The 14,733-nt window shown below is 39.7% G+C and overlaps 1 protein-coding gene across 3 annotated transcripts in view; it reads right to left on the bottom strand.

The window, feature by feature from the left end:
* Window positions 1–14,733, bottom strand: part of FLT4 (fms related receptor tyrosine kinase 4) — a 133,520-nt gene that overhangs the window by 35,067 nt on the left and 83,720 nt on the right. For all 3 annotated transcript variants that reach the window (XM_072990071.2, XM_078385649.1, XM_078385650.1), the window contains exons 12-15: window positions 6,738–6,846; window positions 4,248–4,607; window positions 2,975–3,121; window positions 687–818 (exon numbers count right to left, since the gene is read on the bottom strand). In XM_072990071.2, the coding sequence (XP_072846172.2) occupies window positions 687–818; window positions 2,975–3,121; window positions 4,248–4,607; window positions 6,738–6,846 (748 nt within the window). The remainder of the gene's footprint in view (window positions 1–686; window positions 819–2,974; window positions 3,122–4,247; window positions 4,608–6,737; window positions 6,847–14,733) is intronic.

Here is a 14,733-nt window from a genome sequence, read left to right as displayed (position 1 = left end):
GTCAAACTTTGGCCTACTGGCTTCACGTAGCTCATAAGTTCCTTTTTTGAAGTTCCCCAGTCCTTCTGAAGCCCCTTAGTCCCCCCCACCCCCCAGAAAAAAATGGTTGTTATAAAAGTTGTCCATTTGTCTCTGAAACTTGGCAGAAACCTGATAATTGTACTGTTTATCGCAATAAACCTTTTCTGGTCACTGTCACGTTTTGTTTACAATGATCTTCCTCATTGTTTCTTCCACATTCCTCTTCCTTAAACCACAGCTGTTTATTTCAAGAGCATTAAGCCTTTTATGATTTCAGAAAATTAGGTCTAAACTGTTATTTAAAGAACCTTGGTCATTCAATCTAACAGAGAATCTTTTAGCCCCTTCCTCGTATACTCCTAACATGTAGTTGCCGCTGTTGCTTCTAAGACAAGTGGATCATTTTCATAAGTTGAGTTAAAATCATTCTACGATAAGATAAAAGTATCCTGTAAATAATTTTCCTTTTTAATACAAAGACAAGTTACCAAGACCAGATAGAAAATAGGAAATATACTGATCTCAGTCACTTTCCTTCTCTGGCCAGGTCCCCTCAGGGGGCACAGCACTTTAGCAGTTGGACTCACTTGCAAAGTAGGCCCTGCTCCTGTGAATTCCACCCACCCCTTCTCTGCAGGTTTAGAGGATGAAGTAAGTGACAGTACCTTCCACAGAGACACTGGCGGAGGAATTCACACAACCCTTGGCATTGCAGACAGTACACAGGTAGAGACCAGCATCCTCTTCTCTTACCCTTTGGATACTCAGCCTCTGATTGGAATCTGCTAGGTCAATCCCTGAAATAGGCAGAAGGACGAGGGCTTTAAGGTGGGAAATGGTGGCAGAGAAGCTTTGGTTTTTCGTATCTTGATCATATATATTCAAGACCCCTTGAGCAGTGATTCCCAACTTCGGTCCCCCAGATGTTCTTGAACTAAAACTTCCAGGATTTCTGGAAGTAGTCCAACAACATCTGGGGACCTATGGGTGAGAACCACTACTCTAGAGGGAAGAAGTCTTAATTAAAATTAGACGGTGATAATTCAAGAAACATCAGTCACCATACCGCTGTCACCGGCGCTTGAACCCTTCTAAGGAGCTTTGCTTCATTGCCTAGCAATGAAGAAACCTTTCTCAGGAAGTAGCCCTAATGTTTCTGAATGAAGCATAGAAGAATACAACAGGCAGGCATAGGGCAGACAGCACATTTGAATTAAAAACATAGAAACAAAAATGTGAAATAATAGGATGTGGCTCTCGGCTCACTGTATGATTTCTGCCGACTTTTTTCCTAGCTTTCCTTTGGCTTTTAAAAAGCAAGTTTCTATTTTTCATGATAGTTAGTGAAAGGCAGTAACTTTGTAAGTAATTTCTAAGGGCTTCACAACCAGACATGTTTTAGGAAGCTTTCCAGTGATCACAGAGTCATTTAGTAAATTCATTTTTCCCCAGATTATTTATTTATTTATTTATTTATTTATTTATTTATTTATTTATTTATACCCCGCCTATCTGGCCTACCGGACCACTCTAGGCGGCTACATAGCAGATCTTTTTTTGTGTATGCAGTTTTATGCTTGGCTGTAAGGCACAAATCTTCTGTCAAACAGATCCTAATGTGGCCTTATTATTTGCCACTGCAGAATAAAATGGTGGATCAAAAGAGCCATTTGCAGAGGTGTAGGAGAAATGCACATGCAGCCAAAGGCTTTCTTGTCATTCTTAACAAGAATGATAAGCTGATGAGGCACATTATTTTATCCTGAAAGGAACCTGATTCACAGCTAAAGAAATTTCAGTGGCAATGACAGAAAAGCTACCAATTGGGGTTTGTCTGGGCTTCCTTAATAATGTAAAATCCTATATGTTTGTAAGGGCCTTCTCTGAGTTCCTAACAAGATTTCAAGTACAGATATTAGTATATGTGAGTGAGGAGAAGTGTCAAGCAAATTGTACAGATAAAATCTGACTTGTCTGCCTGTCACTGGGAAGCATCTCCTCAAACTTGACATCATCATATTTACAGTGCTGCCTCGCTTAACGAGTGCACCGTATAGCGATGTTTCCGTATAGCGATCCCTTTTTCGGGATCGCTATACGGAAACATACCCGATCTTCGCAATGGGGAAAACCCGCATTGCGAAGATCGGGTATTGCGGCGGCCATTTTGGAGCCGCCGAACAGCTGATCGGCGGTTCCAAAATGGCCGCCGGAAGCCCGGAAATGGCTGCCGGCAGCCGTTTTCGCGCCCTGCCCTCGCTTAGCGAAGGCGCGAAAATGGCTGCCGGCACCTGGAATCCTTGCTGAACGGGTAAGTAACAAAGGTATTGGAACGCATTAAACGAAGTTTAATGCGTTTCAATACGTTTCCCCTACCCGCTTAGCGATGATTCCGTATAGCGAGGGTTAATCCGGAACGGATTAACCTCGCTATACGGGGCACCACTGTATCTTAATAATGTCACTCTTGTGTATTAACTACAGATATATCTCAACTCCAGTACCAAAGGGTATACCTGCAAATATATGAATGGTGTTCATAATAGTCTTGATTACATAAGTCTTGTTTAAACAATTACATTCTTCCTTCCATGAACTCATGGGGAGGTATAAGAGCTGCCTATCTCTACAATTTAGGATAAAAACAACCCTATGAAGTAGGATAAATTAAGGATGATCTGAAATCTTCCAAAGAGCTGGGAAGCTTAACATTTTACCCACAACATCACAGTGATAACTAATTTTAGCATGGCATTAGGAAGAACCTACTTTGGTATGGTGCTTGGAACACCATTGAACTAACTGCAGCACATGTGCTGCAACTTGGAGATAAACAGGATATGAGCTGTCAGCCCTCCTTGGTATTTAAACCAAAGCCTTGCAAGTGTTTGCACAAACAAGAAGATGTATGCTCGAGTCCTTTCCAGCTACAAATCTCTTTGTGCCTCCATACCTGACACCTCTTCTACCAGCTTCTCATCCTTGTACCAGTTGATGTTTGGAATGTGGGTGCCATCAACTTTACAGCGCATCTCTATGGAGTCACTCACATTCACCAGGATGTTTGAGAGGTTCTGTTTCAATCTGGGGACCTCCAGAGCTGTGGGAATAATATTAAGATCATGGAAAAGTCGAAGCACAAGAAAGCAATTCATTCAGAAGAGAAATTTAAAAAAAACACACTAATCAGGAAGGACAACTTTTTCCTCTGGGTACAACATTGAATAAAAACAGCATAATCACAATAGAACTTAATCATGGCTGACAGATATTCTGCATCTCTTCTGCAGAGCCTTTGGTGCGATTTCTAGTCTATGATAAAATGAGGCCTCATTAAGGTACCTGTAAGATGATCAAGATTTTAGTTCAGGCTCTGAGGGCCAGCAGAGACACAATGCTCTGTCAAGCAACTGAAACTTGACTTCAGCGAAGGAGCTGGGCACTCCCTGCCCCTGCCCCTTCTAAAGTGTGAATTCTTCCAGCTGAGTCTTAGGACAGCAACACCAACATAAACTGTGGCTAGAATTACCCAGGGTTCTCCTCCAGCCTCACTCCCCCACCCCATTAAATCATGGCTGCTAACCCAAATTTGGACAGTCATCACTCTGTGTACTTATTTTAGTATGGCTGAGGGTTATAATGATAATGATATGTTTAAGCAGTAATGTATGTAACTTTTACATTAGGCCTTAAATTCTAATATATTTGTCCTCATATTGCCAACAAGAACATAATGTGAATACAATGTGGTATTTCATTTTCAAGATATGTTAATATGATGTTTTTAATAAGACTCCTACTAGTTCCAACAGGATAAACAAGAGCTCCACTGAAAATCACAAGCCAGTTCCACAAAGGTACTTACACTTGTGTAGAAGTAATGAGCTAGATGTGTACTTGGAGAGCATTTTATTTACCACTGGAGCTGTTGTTTCCTCTTTTTCTCACTATTTTTTACTATTCTGAGGACTAGCTCCAACTCTTACTATTTCTTGAAGGGAAAGCGGTGATGTTTCTCTCAGCTTTCCAAGGAGAGACTGTGGACCACAAACTGGTGCCTTGGAGACTGATTTCTAGTCCAAAGATGATCTTCCAGTCACCCCACGATAGAGGTTACAATTCCCTCCTCCCAGTGAGATTTGTTCTGTCCAAACGTTTTCGATTCTAAACATATTTTAGCATCAATGTCCTATGAACACAACTAGCATTTTCACTGCAGCCCTTACCATGCACGGAGATGTATCTTTTGTGGCAATGCTTTTCGTTATTCTCCCGGTTTTGCACCTCGCACACATAATCTCCTTCATCTTCTAGTGAGATGCTTGGGATGGTGAGTGTCAATGCAGCATAATTGGAATTGGGTTTGAAGTGCAGTTCCCCCTGCATCTTAGTTGCATAGTGGTGGACATTTTTGCAGTCCAGGACCAGAGGGTTGCCCTCTTCATCATGCAGTTTTGAGAGGTTGAGCCGGTACCACTGCAGATTCTCATACGTATAATTATCAGCATTGCAACTTAGCTTCAGGTCTTGACCCTCGATCGGCTCTTCTGAAGGCTGTGACTCAATTTCAAACCCATCTGGGATGGCTGCCAGGAAAGCAAGATAAAAAAAAAAACAAATGTGTGATCAAGACTTTAAATGTCTGCCTTTGATTATTCATATAAGATACTATTCTATTTATTTAAGGTTATGTGAAGAACCTTAAGTTAAGAACTCCAGGAAATTAATTATGTTGTGTATGCTTATTTAAATACACATAAAACAGAAGCTTCGTGATGGCTTCAAACATCCTAGCTATCAAGCTAGATTTAGTCTGAGTACCAGGAAAAACTTTTTAATTGTTAAAGCGGTACCTCAAGAGATGGTGAGTGTTCCAAAGCTGGAGGCATTCAAGAGAAAATTGGACAACCATCAGTGAGATCTGCTTTGACTTGGATTCGTGCATAGAGCAGGGGAGGGGGGTTTGGACTCAATGGCCTTATAGGCCCCTTCAAACTCACATTTTCTATGATTTTATGAACTGGATGCAACAGAGATGGAGTCACTATAACCTCAGCAGTTGCCCTGCAATCAGATTGGTTGCCATACTTAATTAGGCCTGTACCTTCCAACATAACAGGGACATGGTGGAGCTGCGGGTTAAACCGCAGAAGCCTGTGCTGCAGGGTCAGAAGACCAGCAGTTGTAAGATTGAATCCATGCGACGGAGTGAGCTCCCGTCGCTTGTCCCAGCTCCTGCCAACCTAGCAGTTCAAAAGCATGTAAATGTGAGTAGATAAATAGGTACCACCACGGTGGGAAGGTAATGGCGTTCCATGTCTAGCTGTGCTGGCGACATGACCACAGGAGACTGTCTATGGATGAACGCTGGGTCTACGGCTTGGAGACGGGGATGAGCACCGCGCCCTAGAGTTGGACACGACTCATCTAAATGTCAAGGGGAACCTTTACCTTACCTTCCAACATAATGTTGGAAGTACAACTTAGAATGGCTAATGGGTTCTCCACAGAGCAAAAGTTACCACTCTCAGATGTCTTGATGGTTTCTGTCTGCACCTCCTAGAAGCCTTAAGAAATACTACACATTCTTTGCCATGCTAACTAGGATTTCTGAATGTTGGAGACCGAATACATTTAGAGAGCCAAGCTTAGAGTACATACCATAAATCCAGTTTTTATGGAGAACTATAGACGCCTTACCCATTGGGAATGAAGAATGTGGACTGACCCTCCCCTCCATAGAGGGACATGCAAAACTTACATGTTTAATGAGTATATCTATTGGAAATGCTACTGCTTAAAATATTATTTTTAAATATCACCTTTCAAGAGCTATCATACTTGTAATGGTCCATAAACAAATGAATTTAATGTTAATATGTTACATGTGTCATCTCCAGGTTCTTGAATTCATAAATTCCTGAGAAGACAAAAAGCCTGGCTTCCTAAATACCATCAGGATCTATTCAAGGTGTTGGCCACAAGGGGGTGCAGTTGCACCAGAAACACTAGGGGCACAGCAAGCTCCTGCTTCTTGGGAAGGACAGATTGCATTTCTTCCTTCACAGGAAGAGCGCAAAGGAAGAGCATAGCTTGCTTATTCGGTTTTCCAGTTCCAGAATACCTCTCTTTGCTACTCTCATCTGCAGCAGAGACCAAGCTGGCTTTAACCATCTGTATATGTCTAGCATTTTAATTTGGTTGATGAGTTTATAATAAAGACTTTTGATTTTTGCTACAGTTGAAAACTAATTGAAATACAAAATTCAAATCCAAACTATAAGCAAATGCAAACACGTACACGGTAAATTTGAAAATCCAAATCCTGAAATCCTAGTCTGAAAACTGGTTTTGAAGCTACCAAAGTCAACTATAGAGCACAGTGATAAGTTATGATATAGTACGGGACATGTGTGAGATGTTACAGTGGTAGAATTCCAGGAGGAAAATTAAGACACCAATGCCAAAATTAGGGTTTTACCACCCAGATGGAAATGCTATCAATGTTCATTAAGTGATCTGTATCTTTTAGTCCAATGAGATCATACATGTATATATTAACACAGATTATGCCCTGAACACATTATGCTCTGATGAACACGTTTAATTTAGTCGTTTCCAAATGGACTGCTTTACGTAAAATATCTGCACTCTTTAATTGCTTATAAACGGCCAATAAAGCAGAGGACAGAGACTTTTTGTTTTACAATACTCACTAGTTACATAGAAATAGATGAGCCGTTCATCACGACCAACTTTGTTGGAGGCTACACACTTGTACATAACAGACACATTGGCTTCTTGGATGATCAAGTTGCTGACCGTCTGGTAAAGAAAGAGAAAAGCAACGTAAATGGCATTTTAAAATGGAGACATGCAGGTCTTTCACCTTTCCTTATGAATAATCCTAGAAAGAAGGCTTTTGATTTAGCTGTATGGAACCGCATAATGAAATCTTTAAGGGTATGTTCCCAATAGTCATTCCCAACTTTATATAATTCTAGCATTTCACATTTACTCATTATTCAGTACTGACCTGATTACTGTCTACTAATTCTTCCTGCTGAACTGCAGTTGTCACATGAAGACACTCCCTTTATGTATTTATGAACTGCCTCCCATTTACAAGGACACAGAATAGATGGGCACTTAGCAGTCCACGCAGAAAGAATGCTACTGATTAACTGAGTTTTGTAGATCATGCCAGGTCCAGGTAAGGTCAACAATTTTTGACTAGTCTACTGGACACACCACCATATTTGATAACATCTGCAAGGCAGACAGTTGTTGGGTTAGAATACACTAGCGGGAATCTTACTGGTGTTGGTGTAAAATCTGCATAACTTGCTACAGATAATTGCGGCAAATTGACAAGAAGCTAGGGTGCATCTCATCTGCACACAACCAGGATGTTATCAGTTCCCAGGAATTAGCTATGGCAAGCTATACAGATCAAGTTACATAGAACCCCAATAGGATTCTACTCGGTGGCCCAAATTAAACTGCTAATTCCAGCTACAGAAGATTACACTGACTCAATTGCTGGTTGGTACACTAATATGCATGCACATAACAGGTGTGGACATGACCCTGGAGATTAGACAGTGAGGGAATCAAAGCTTATGATACCCACTTCCCAAAATTTTTAAATGGTATACGAGAGCATTAAAAAGGAATTAACTGTAAAGTAGCTTGAAGTCAACCTTCAGTGGCCAAACATACAGTGAAAATTTAAAATATTCCATGTTGCCCTTTCTTCAGAATGGATAGTATTAAAGTAGTAGAGCTAAGCTGAGTATCTGCTTGAAGTTGTAGATGGGGCAGTGTTTTAGCTACAAGAGAGTGTGCTTTATATATATATATTTATATATAATTTATATTTATTTATTTATTTATTTATTTATTTATAAATATAAATATATTTATATATTTATATTTATATATATATAAAGCACACTCTCTTGTAGCTAAAACACTGCCCCATCTACAACTTCAAGCAGATACTCAGCTTAGCTCTACTACTTTAATACTCTTCTGTCCATTCTGAAGAAAGGGCAACATGGAATATTTTAAATTTTCACTGTATGTTTGGCCACTGATCACTGTGATATAGCTCAAGAGCCTTCCAAGCCTGGTAAATATCAAAATAACAATTACCAGAAAAATAAAAATCCTGTTGATAGTGAAAAACCATTTACTGATCCACTGGTGGTGAAAAATTTATAAGCTGAATGAAACTTTCTTGTAATATAAATATGTCTTTACACTATTCATTTGGTTAAAAGTATATCTGAGCCTTCCGTGACAACAGGGCATCCAATAACAACAAAAATCAATATAAAAAATGAGTAAAACCAGCAAAAATGTGAAGAACTTGGGAATGTTACTCTTTTGGTCTAAAACTCCCAGAATCTTCAGCCAACATATGGTCAATGGCCATTCTGGCTCAGGGATTCAGAGAATTGCCATCCAAAATAAGTTTCCCAATCTCTGCCACTAGGCTATGGTAGTTAGGGTTGTGGGAAGTTGCAATCCCAAACCACCAGAGGGGTCACACAAAGAATGGCCGTTCAGGGCATCAACTGAAAACCAGTTGTGAATTCTCAAAGAGTGTGGGCTCTGGACATCAAACAAGCATACCGCATGATGCTAAAGAAAGCATCCATCAGGTAAAACTTTTTGGCTCTATCTGATGGTATTTGGCTTTACTTTGGCTTAAACTGACGGTTCCTGATGGTTTAACTAAATTCCTAATCCCAAGGCAGAACACGTTGCTGGGCATTCATCCCTCCCCTAGCCAAAAAGAGATACTTTGAGTTTCAAAAAGGCAAGGGGAAAAGGGGGAGTGGGTGAGCTGATTGCCTGACTTTCCTTTAAGAGATGGGCCATAAATTACAAACTGCAGGGAAGCAGCTTGAAAAAAACTTTTACTATATGGCACTATCACCATCTCAGAAGCAAATGTGGCCTCAACATCATCAGCCATGTGGATCTGGGACATTAATAAGAGCATATATATTTGGAACTCCCCACAAGTACTTGATGCACAGCCCTGAAGATGATGATTTATCATTGAAACCTTGCTGTTTGGTTTTTTGTTTTATATTCTTAATGGCAGATTAAAGGTATCACCTCTTCCTGCATCTGGGTTGTTTCTGTGACCATGCAACCTTTTCTTGATTTTTTCTAAACAACTTTGGTTATCATTATTCCCAGTGTCCTCTCCAAAAAGAAGCAGGAAAGAGACACCTTTCCCAGAATTCAGCCATATGAGAAGCAAATCAAACGTAAAAGAATTTCCAAAATATTTTAAAGGTTTGCTATATTTTTTTTCCTTCTTTACTAGCGACTGGTAAAAGAAATACTATAATTAACACCACAAGGGTCAAAGCAGGAAAGGAGGGGGAAGCAAAGGGTGATAGAAACATATGGAGTATTATTACCAAAGTAATATAACAACACCCACTTGTCTATATTACTACAGGGGTAGGTTCAAAAACCGTTTCTCTTTTGCTGTCAACTATTAAGCCAAGTTAAAGGGAAAATGCAAAGAATAGTCATCTTTCCTTTCTATTATCTTTTCTGGTGAGGAATTCCTCACTGTGGCATTAGAACAAGAAGGAATTCTGGAAGGACACATGAAAACAGGAAGTGACTTTAGGAAACTGGAAGCCATTGTTTGTTCTTTAGCCTTCACCACTATTATGCATGTGTGTCTGGTTACCGACATTGTCACCTAGAACGGGAAACAAGTCATAGAAAAACACACATGACTCTGGTGCTTATGCGTACCAGGGAGGATGGAAAGAAATAATTTTTAAATGCTAGCTAGTCTTTAACAGGCTAATACATAAGAAGCTAAAAAAATAGAATCCCTTCCTGTGGAAACAAAGTAAAAGATCCAGTGGAATTTTTCACAGTTTTCAAGTGACACCTCATACATTTTCATTCAGATATTTGTACTGGCACCATGATGTAACCAAATCAGATGTGATGACAGCATACTAGTGAGTTAAAACCAAGTTTGCCACTGAAGCCTTAGGGTATGGCAGAGGCATGTGAGGAGATTAAAGTGCAATGTGAAAAAGACAGAAGGAAGCACTGAAGCCTTATTTCTTTTTTAATGTTTTGTTATATGCCACCATATTGGCATTGTCTGGGTTTGCTTAGTTTAATACTCAGATATATTGATTTTCTTTTCTGATTAATTTGTTTTTATCTTGATGTGTGTGTGTGTGTGTGTGTGTGTGTGTGTGTGTGTGTGTGTGTGTGTGTGTGTGTGTGTGTGTGTGTGAGAGAGAGAGAGAGAGAGAGAGATTACATTATTGTGTTTGTATTCCTTTGATGTAAACCATCCAGAGTAGTGCTCAGCAGTAATTGGGTGGCATACAAGCATATCAATCAATCGATCAATCAATCGATCGATCGATCGATCGATCGATCAACCAACCAACCAACCAACCGACCGACCGACCGACCGACCGACCAACCAACCAACCAACCAACCAACCAACCAACCAACCAACCAACCAACCAACCAACCAATCAATCTTCTATGTGCTTTTAGGTTCTTTCATGACATGCCTTGACATTTTTCATTTTGTTTCCTCAATCGTATTCTAAAAGTGGATTTAATTCCTACTGAAAGAAAAATGGTTGCAGCCCAGTGGCTTATCGCAAAAAACACGAACGAGGAAAGGGCTGCAATTCCCCAGTAAAGATGTGTTATCAGTTCTGTTTCAAGGGCCAAACCTGTGTCTGCACTTCTGTCATCAAGTTTTAATTTCCAACAGTTTCACCTAATGCAGGAATAAGATAGTCTATTAACCAAAATGCTGGCCAAGGGGTTAAAGACACTTCTCGTGCTCATTCTTATGAAAAAGTTCCTGTGTACTCTGGGCATGAAAATATTTTATTGCCCTTTATCATTCATGATAACCTGCTATATTCTCGAAGATGACAAAGCTATTTATCATGGCCCAGGGCATGAACACAGATTTTTCTTGCAGGCGGTTCCAGGTTCAATTCTGGCATCTCCCCAAAGGGCTATGAAAGACTTCTTGCAGAAATCTTTCACTGCCAGTGAGTGCTGATAACACTGCACTAAATTAACCAATATAAAGCATATCCAATGTTTGTACAAATCTATTAGCTAGAGGTATGGAGAAAACCACAATTCCACTGACAGAACTGTTTTAGTAACTTGTACAGGTAATGCTTTCTAACAGTTTTAGCAAGGAAGGAGAGAGATGACAGAGGTGCAGAACATTACACATGATGTGGTGGAAGTAAAAAAGAAGCTTTTTATCCCACACTCATAATACTAAAACTGAAGTTGAATGGTAAATTAGTCGGGATTAACTGAAGCTGAACAGTAGGGCAATCGGAATTTTAAATAGGAGCACTTCTTCACAAAGCTTGTTGTTAAACTATGGAATTCATTGCCACAAGATGCTTAGAACTGAAAATTAAACAACAAAAACTACAGAAGAATGATATAACATCCATGTTGATACTAAAGCAATCAAAATTGCTAAAGATTTTCTATAGTTTGGTTCAACCATCAATCCCAAAACAAGATTTTAAATGGTGACGGCATCTATGAAGGAATTAGAAAAGATCCTAAAGTGTAAGGGTGTGTGTCTAGAAAGCAAGGTCAATATAATCCATACTACAGTATTCCTCATTCCCGTTAGTACATATGGATGTGAGATCTGAACAATAAAAAAGAAAACAAATGATTAATTCAAAATAAACTGTTGGAGGAGAGCTTTAGAAATACCACAGAACACCGGAAAGACAAAAAAGTGGGTTCTAAATCAACTGAAGTCTGAACTCTCACTGGAAGTAAAAATGATTAAACTCGGGCTGTCATACTTTGGATGTTACATGGGAAAACAAGTCTGACTGGAAAAGGCCATAACACTAGAAATAACTGAAGACAAAACACAAAACAGGAAGATCTATCATGAGATGGACTGACTAAATAAAGAAAGCCCATGCCTTTCATATGGGTTGCTGTAAGTTGGAAGCTCCTTGATGGTATGTAAAAACTACAATATCTACTTCAACAGGTATGCCAATCAATTCTTCTCATATACATGGATATATTAGAATTATATTATACTTTGTAGATGTAAAAGGTTACATTGGAACTGGCATTTAAAGACTTTGACTAAGGTGACAGTTTCACTAAACCCCTGCAGAATCCTAAGCCTACTTTGGTCAATGTTGATTCACAGAAGGGGAGTAAAGCAGAAAGCAGTGGAAATCTGTGCCTGGGAACTGAGGAATTCAAAGTATAAAGCAATGGGAAAAGCTTTTCTGGTTCATTTCAGCAGAGATAAGCAGAAGCTGTGAGTGAGCAAAGACAGTAAAGGACATTTAAGGCAGTTAGGATAACACCCTAATCGCTCAGTTGTAACTTGATTCCTGACCTATATTTCAATACAAATATTCATATTGCTATCAGTTTCTAGATATTAAAATGTCATTGCAGACTGTTAAAAATCTAAAGCAGAACTATATGTTGATATATGAAAGACAGGTGGCAAAACTAAGTATGACAATTCCTATCAATAGTTGCTTCCAGAGCTTGGACATAATCTGTCAAAATTAATGCACAGATATTAAATTAATTACCTTTTGGGATCAATGCCAGAAGAAATCTCTTAAAAATCCAATGTTTGAAAAAGCAACACTTGAAAAGTAATGTTAATAGGAGTTTTACTTTTAAAAACACTTGTTTTCACATGCCTTTTGGAAAAGGCACCTACTAATACACATTTTAGGGGGACATGGTGGAGCTGCGGGCTAAAACGCAGAAGCCTTTGCTGCAGGGTCAGAAGACCAGCAGTCGTAAGATCGAATCCACGTGACAGAGTGAGCTCCCGTCGCTTTGTCCCAGCTCCTCACTAACCTAGCAGTTCGAAAGCATGCAAATGCGAGTAGATAAATAGGTATCACCTCGGTGGGAAGGTAAAATGGCATCCCCTAGTCACGCTGGCCACGTGACAACGGAAAACTGTCTTCAGACGAGCGCTGGCTGTACAGCTTGAAAAACGGGATGAGCACTGCCCCCTAAAGTCGGACACGACTGGACTAAAAATGTCAAGGGGAACCTTTACCTTTACCTTTTTAATACACATTTTGCCTCCCCAAAGGGAAAAGGACCTTCCCTTCCCTTTCAGAACTAACCTACTACTGAGTGTTCCAAACTTAGTCATATAAATGTATGTGGGCTACAATACACTAAAGCTTCACTTAATACACCAAGAATAATCATAGAATCATAGAATAATTGAGTTGGAAGGGACCTATAAGGCCATCGAGCCCAACACCCCCCCCCCCCGCTCTATGCAGGAATCTAAGTCAAAGCAGATTTGACAGATGGTTGTCCAATTTTCTTTTGAATGCCTCCAGCCTTGGAGCACTCACCACCTTTTGAAGCAACTGGTTCCATTAGCATACTGCTCTTACACTTAATAAGTTTTTCCTAATATTCAGCCTAGATCTGGCTTCCTATAGCTTGAGCCCATTGTTACATGTCCTGCTCTCTAGGATGGTTGAGAACAGATCCTGCTCCTCCTCTGTATGACTACTTGAAAAGTGTTAGCATATCTCCCCTCAGTTTTCACTTCTCAAAGCCAAATATGCACAGTTCTTTCAGTCTTTCCTCATAGGGCTTAGTTTCCAGTCTACCAATCATCCTTGTTGCCCTCCTCTGAACTTGCGCTAGTTTGTTGGCATCTTTCTTACAGTGTAGTGTCCAGAACTGGATTGCATTCTAGATGAGACCTAACCAGTGTTGAATAGAGGGGAACTAGTACCTCATGAGATTTGGAGACTATACTTCTGTTAATACAGCCTAAAATAATGTTGACTTTTTTTATTGCAGCCATATCACACTCTTGGCTCATACTCAGCTTTTGGTCTACAACAATTCCAACAATTTCTCATTCATACCATTTCTGAGCCAAGCATCCCCATCTTGTAACTGTGCATTTAGTTCCCACCACCCCACCCCCTTTAGAAAGTTACACTTATCCCTGTTAAATTGCATTCTGTTGTTTTCAGCCCAGTGCTCCAGTCTATCAAGATCTTTTCAAGTTTTATTTGTGTCTTCCAAGTTATTAGCTATGCTACCCAATTTTGTGTCATCTGCAAATTTGATAAGTATCCACTACGCTCCCTCATCCAAGTTATTAATAAAAATATGGACAAGCACCAGGCAGAGGACTGAGCCTTGGGGAACCACACTTGTTACCTAAGAATGTCTAGCATTTCTCAGGGCCTCTTGAAGCTGTACTTCCAAAGCCCGCAGGAGTCCAAAATCTGGGAACCATTGCCCTATAAAGAGCCAGCTGATTACCCAACTGGCTTTTTATAGCCTTTTAGTACATTTGACTACAAAAGCATTTGACTAAAAGTATACACTTGTTTAAAAGTTGGTTTACGGCTTGCTTGCCTTTTCCAAAGTAGCTACTCTGATCATAAAGACCAAATTCCTATTGCATTCAAATCAGTCCATTATACAACTATCCAACAACCAAAAAACAAAACTAAACAAACCTGTCTTTAATCTCCTCATTTTGTTATCATTTCAAAAACAAAAACAAAAACAAAAAACATCTTTCTTGCCAAGGGAAAGAAGCTCCATTCTTAAGCTGTTAACAAACAAACAAATCCAAGAGTCTTCCCCATGGAGGCAAA

The sequence above is a fragment of the Pogona vitticeps genome, chromosome 2 (assembly GCF_051106095.1).
Source record: "Pogona vitticeps strain Pit_001003342236 chromosome 2, PviZW2.1, whole genome shotgun sequence".
Classification (NCBI taxonomy): Eukaryota; Metazoa; Chordata; class Lepidosauria; order Squamata; family Agamidae; genus Pogona; species Pogona vitticeps.
Note: the sequence above shows the minus strand (reverse complement) of the source record. Positions and strands in the feature narration are given on the sequence as shown.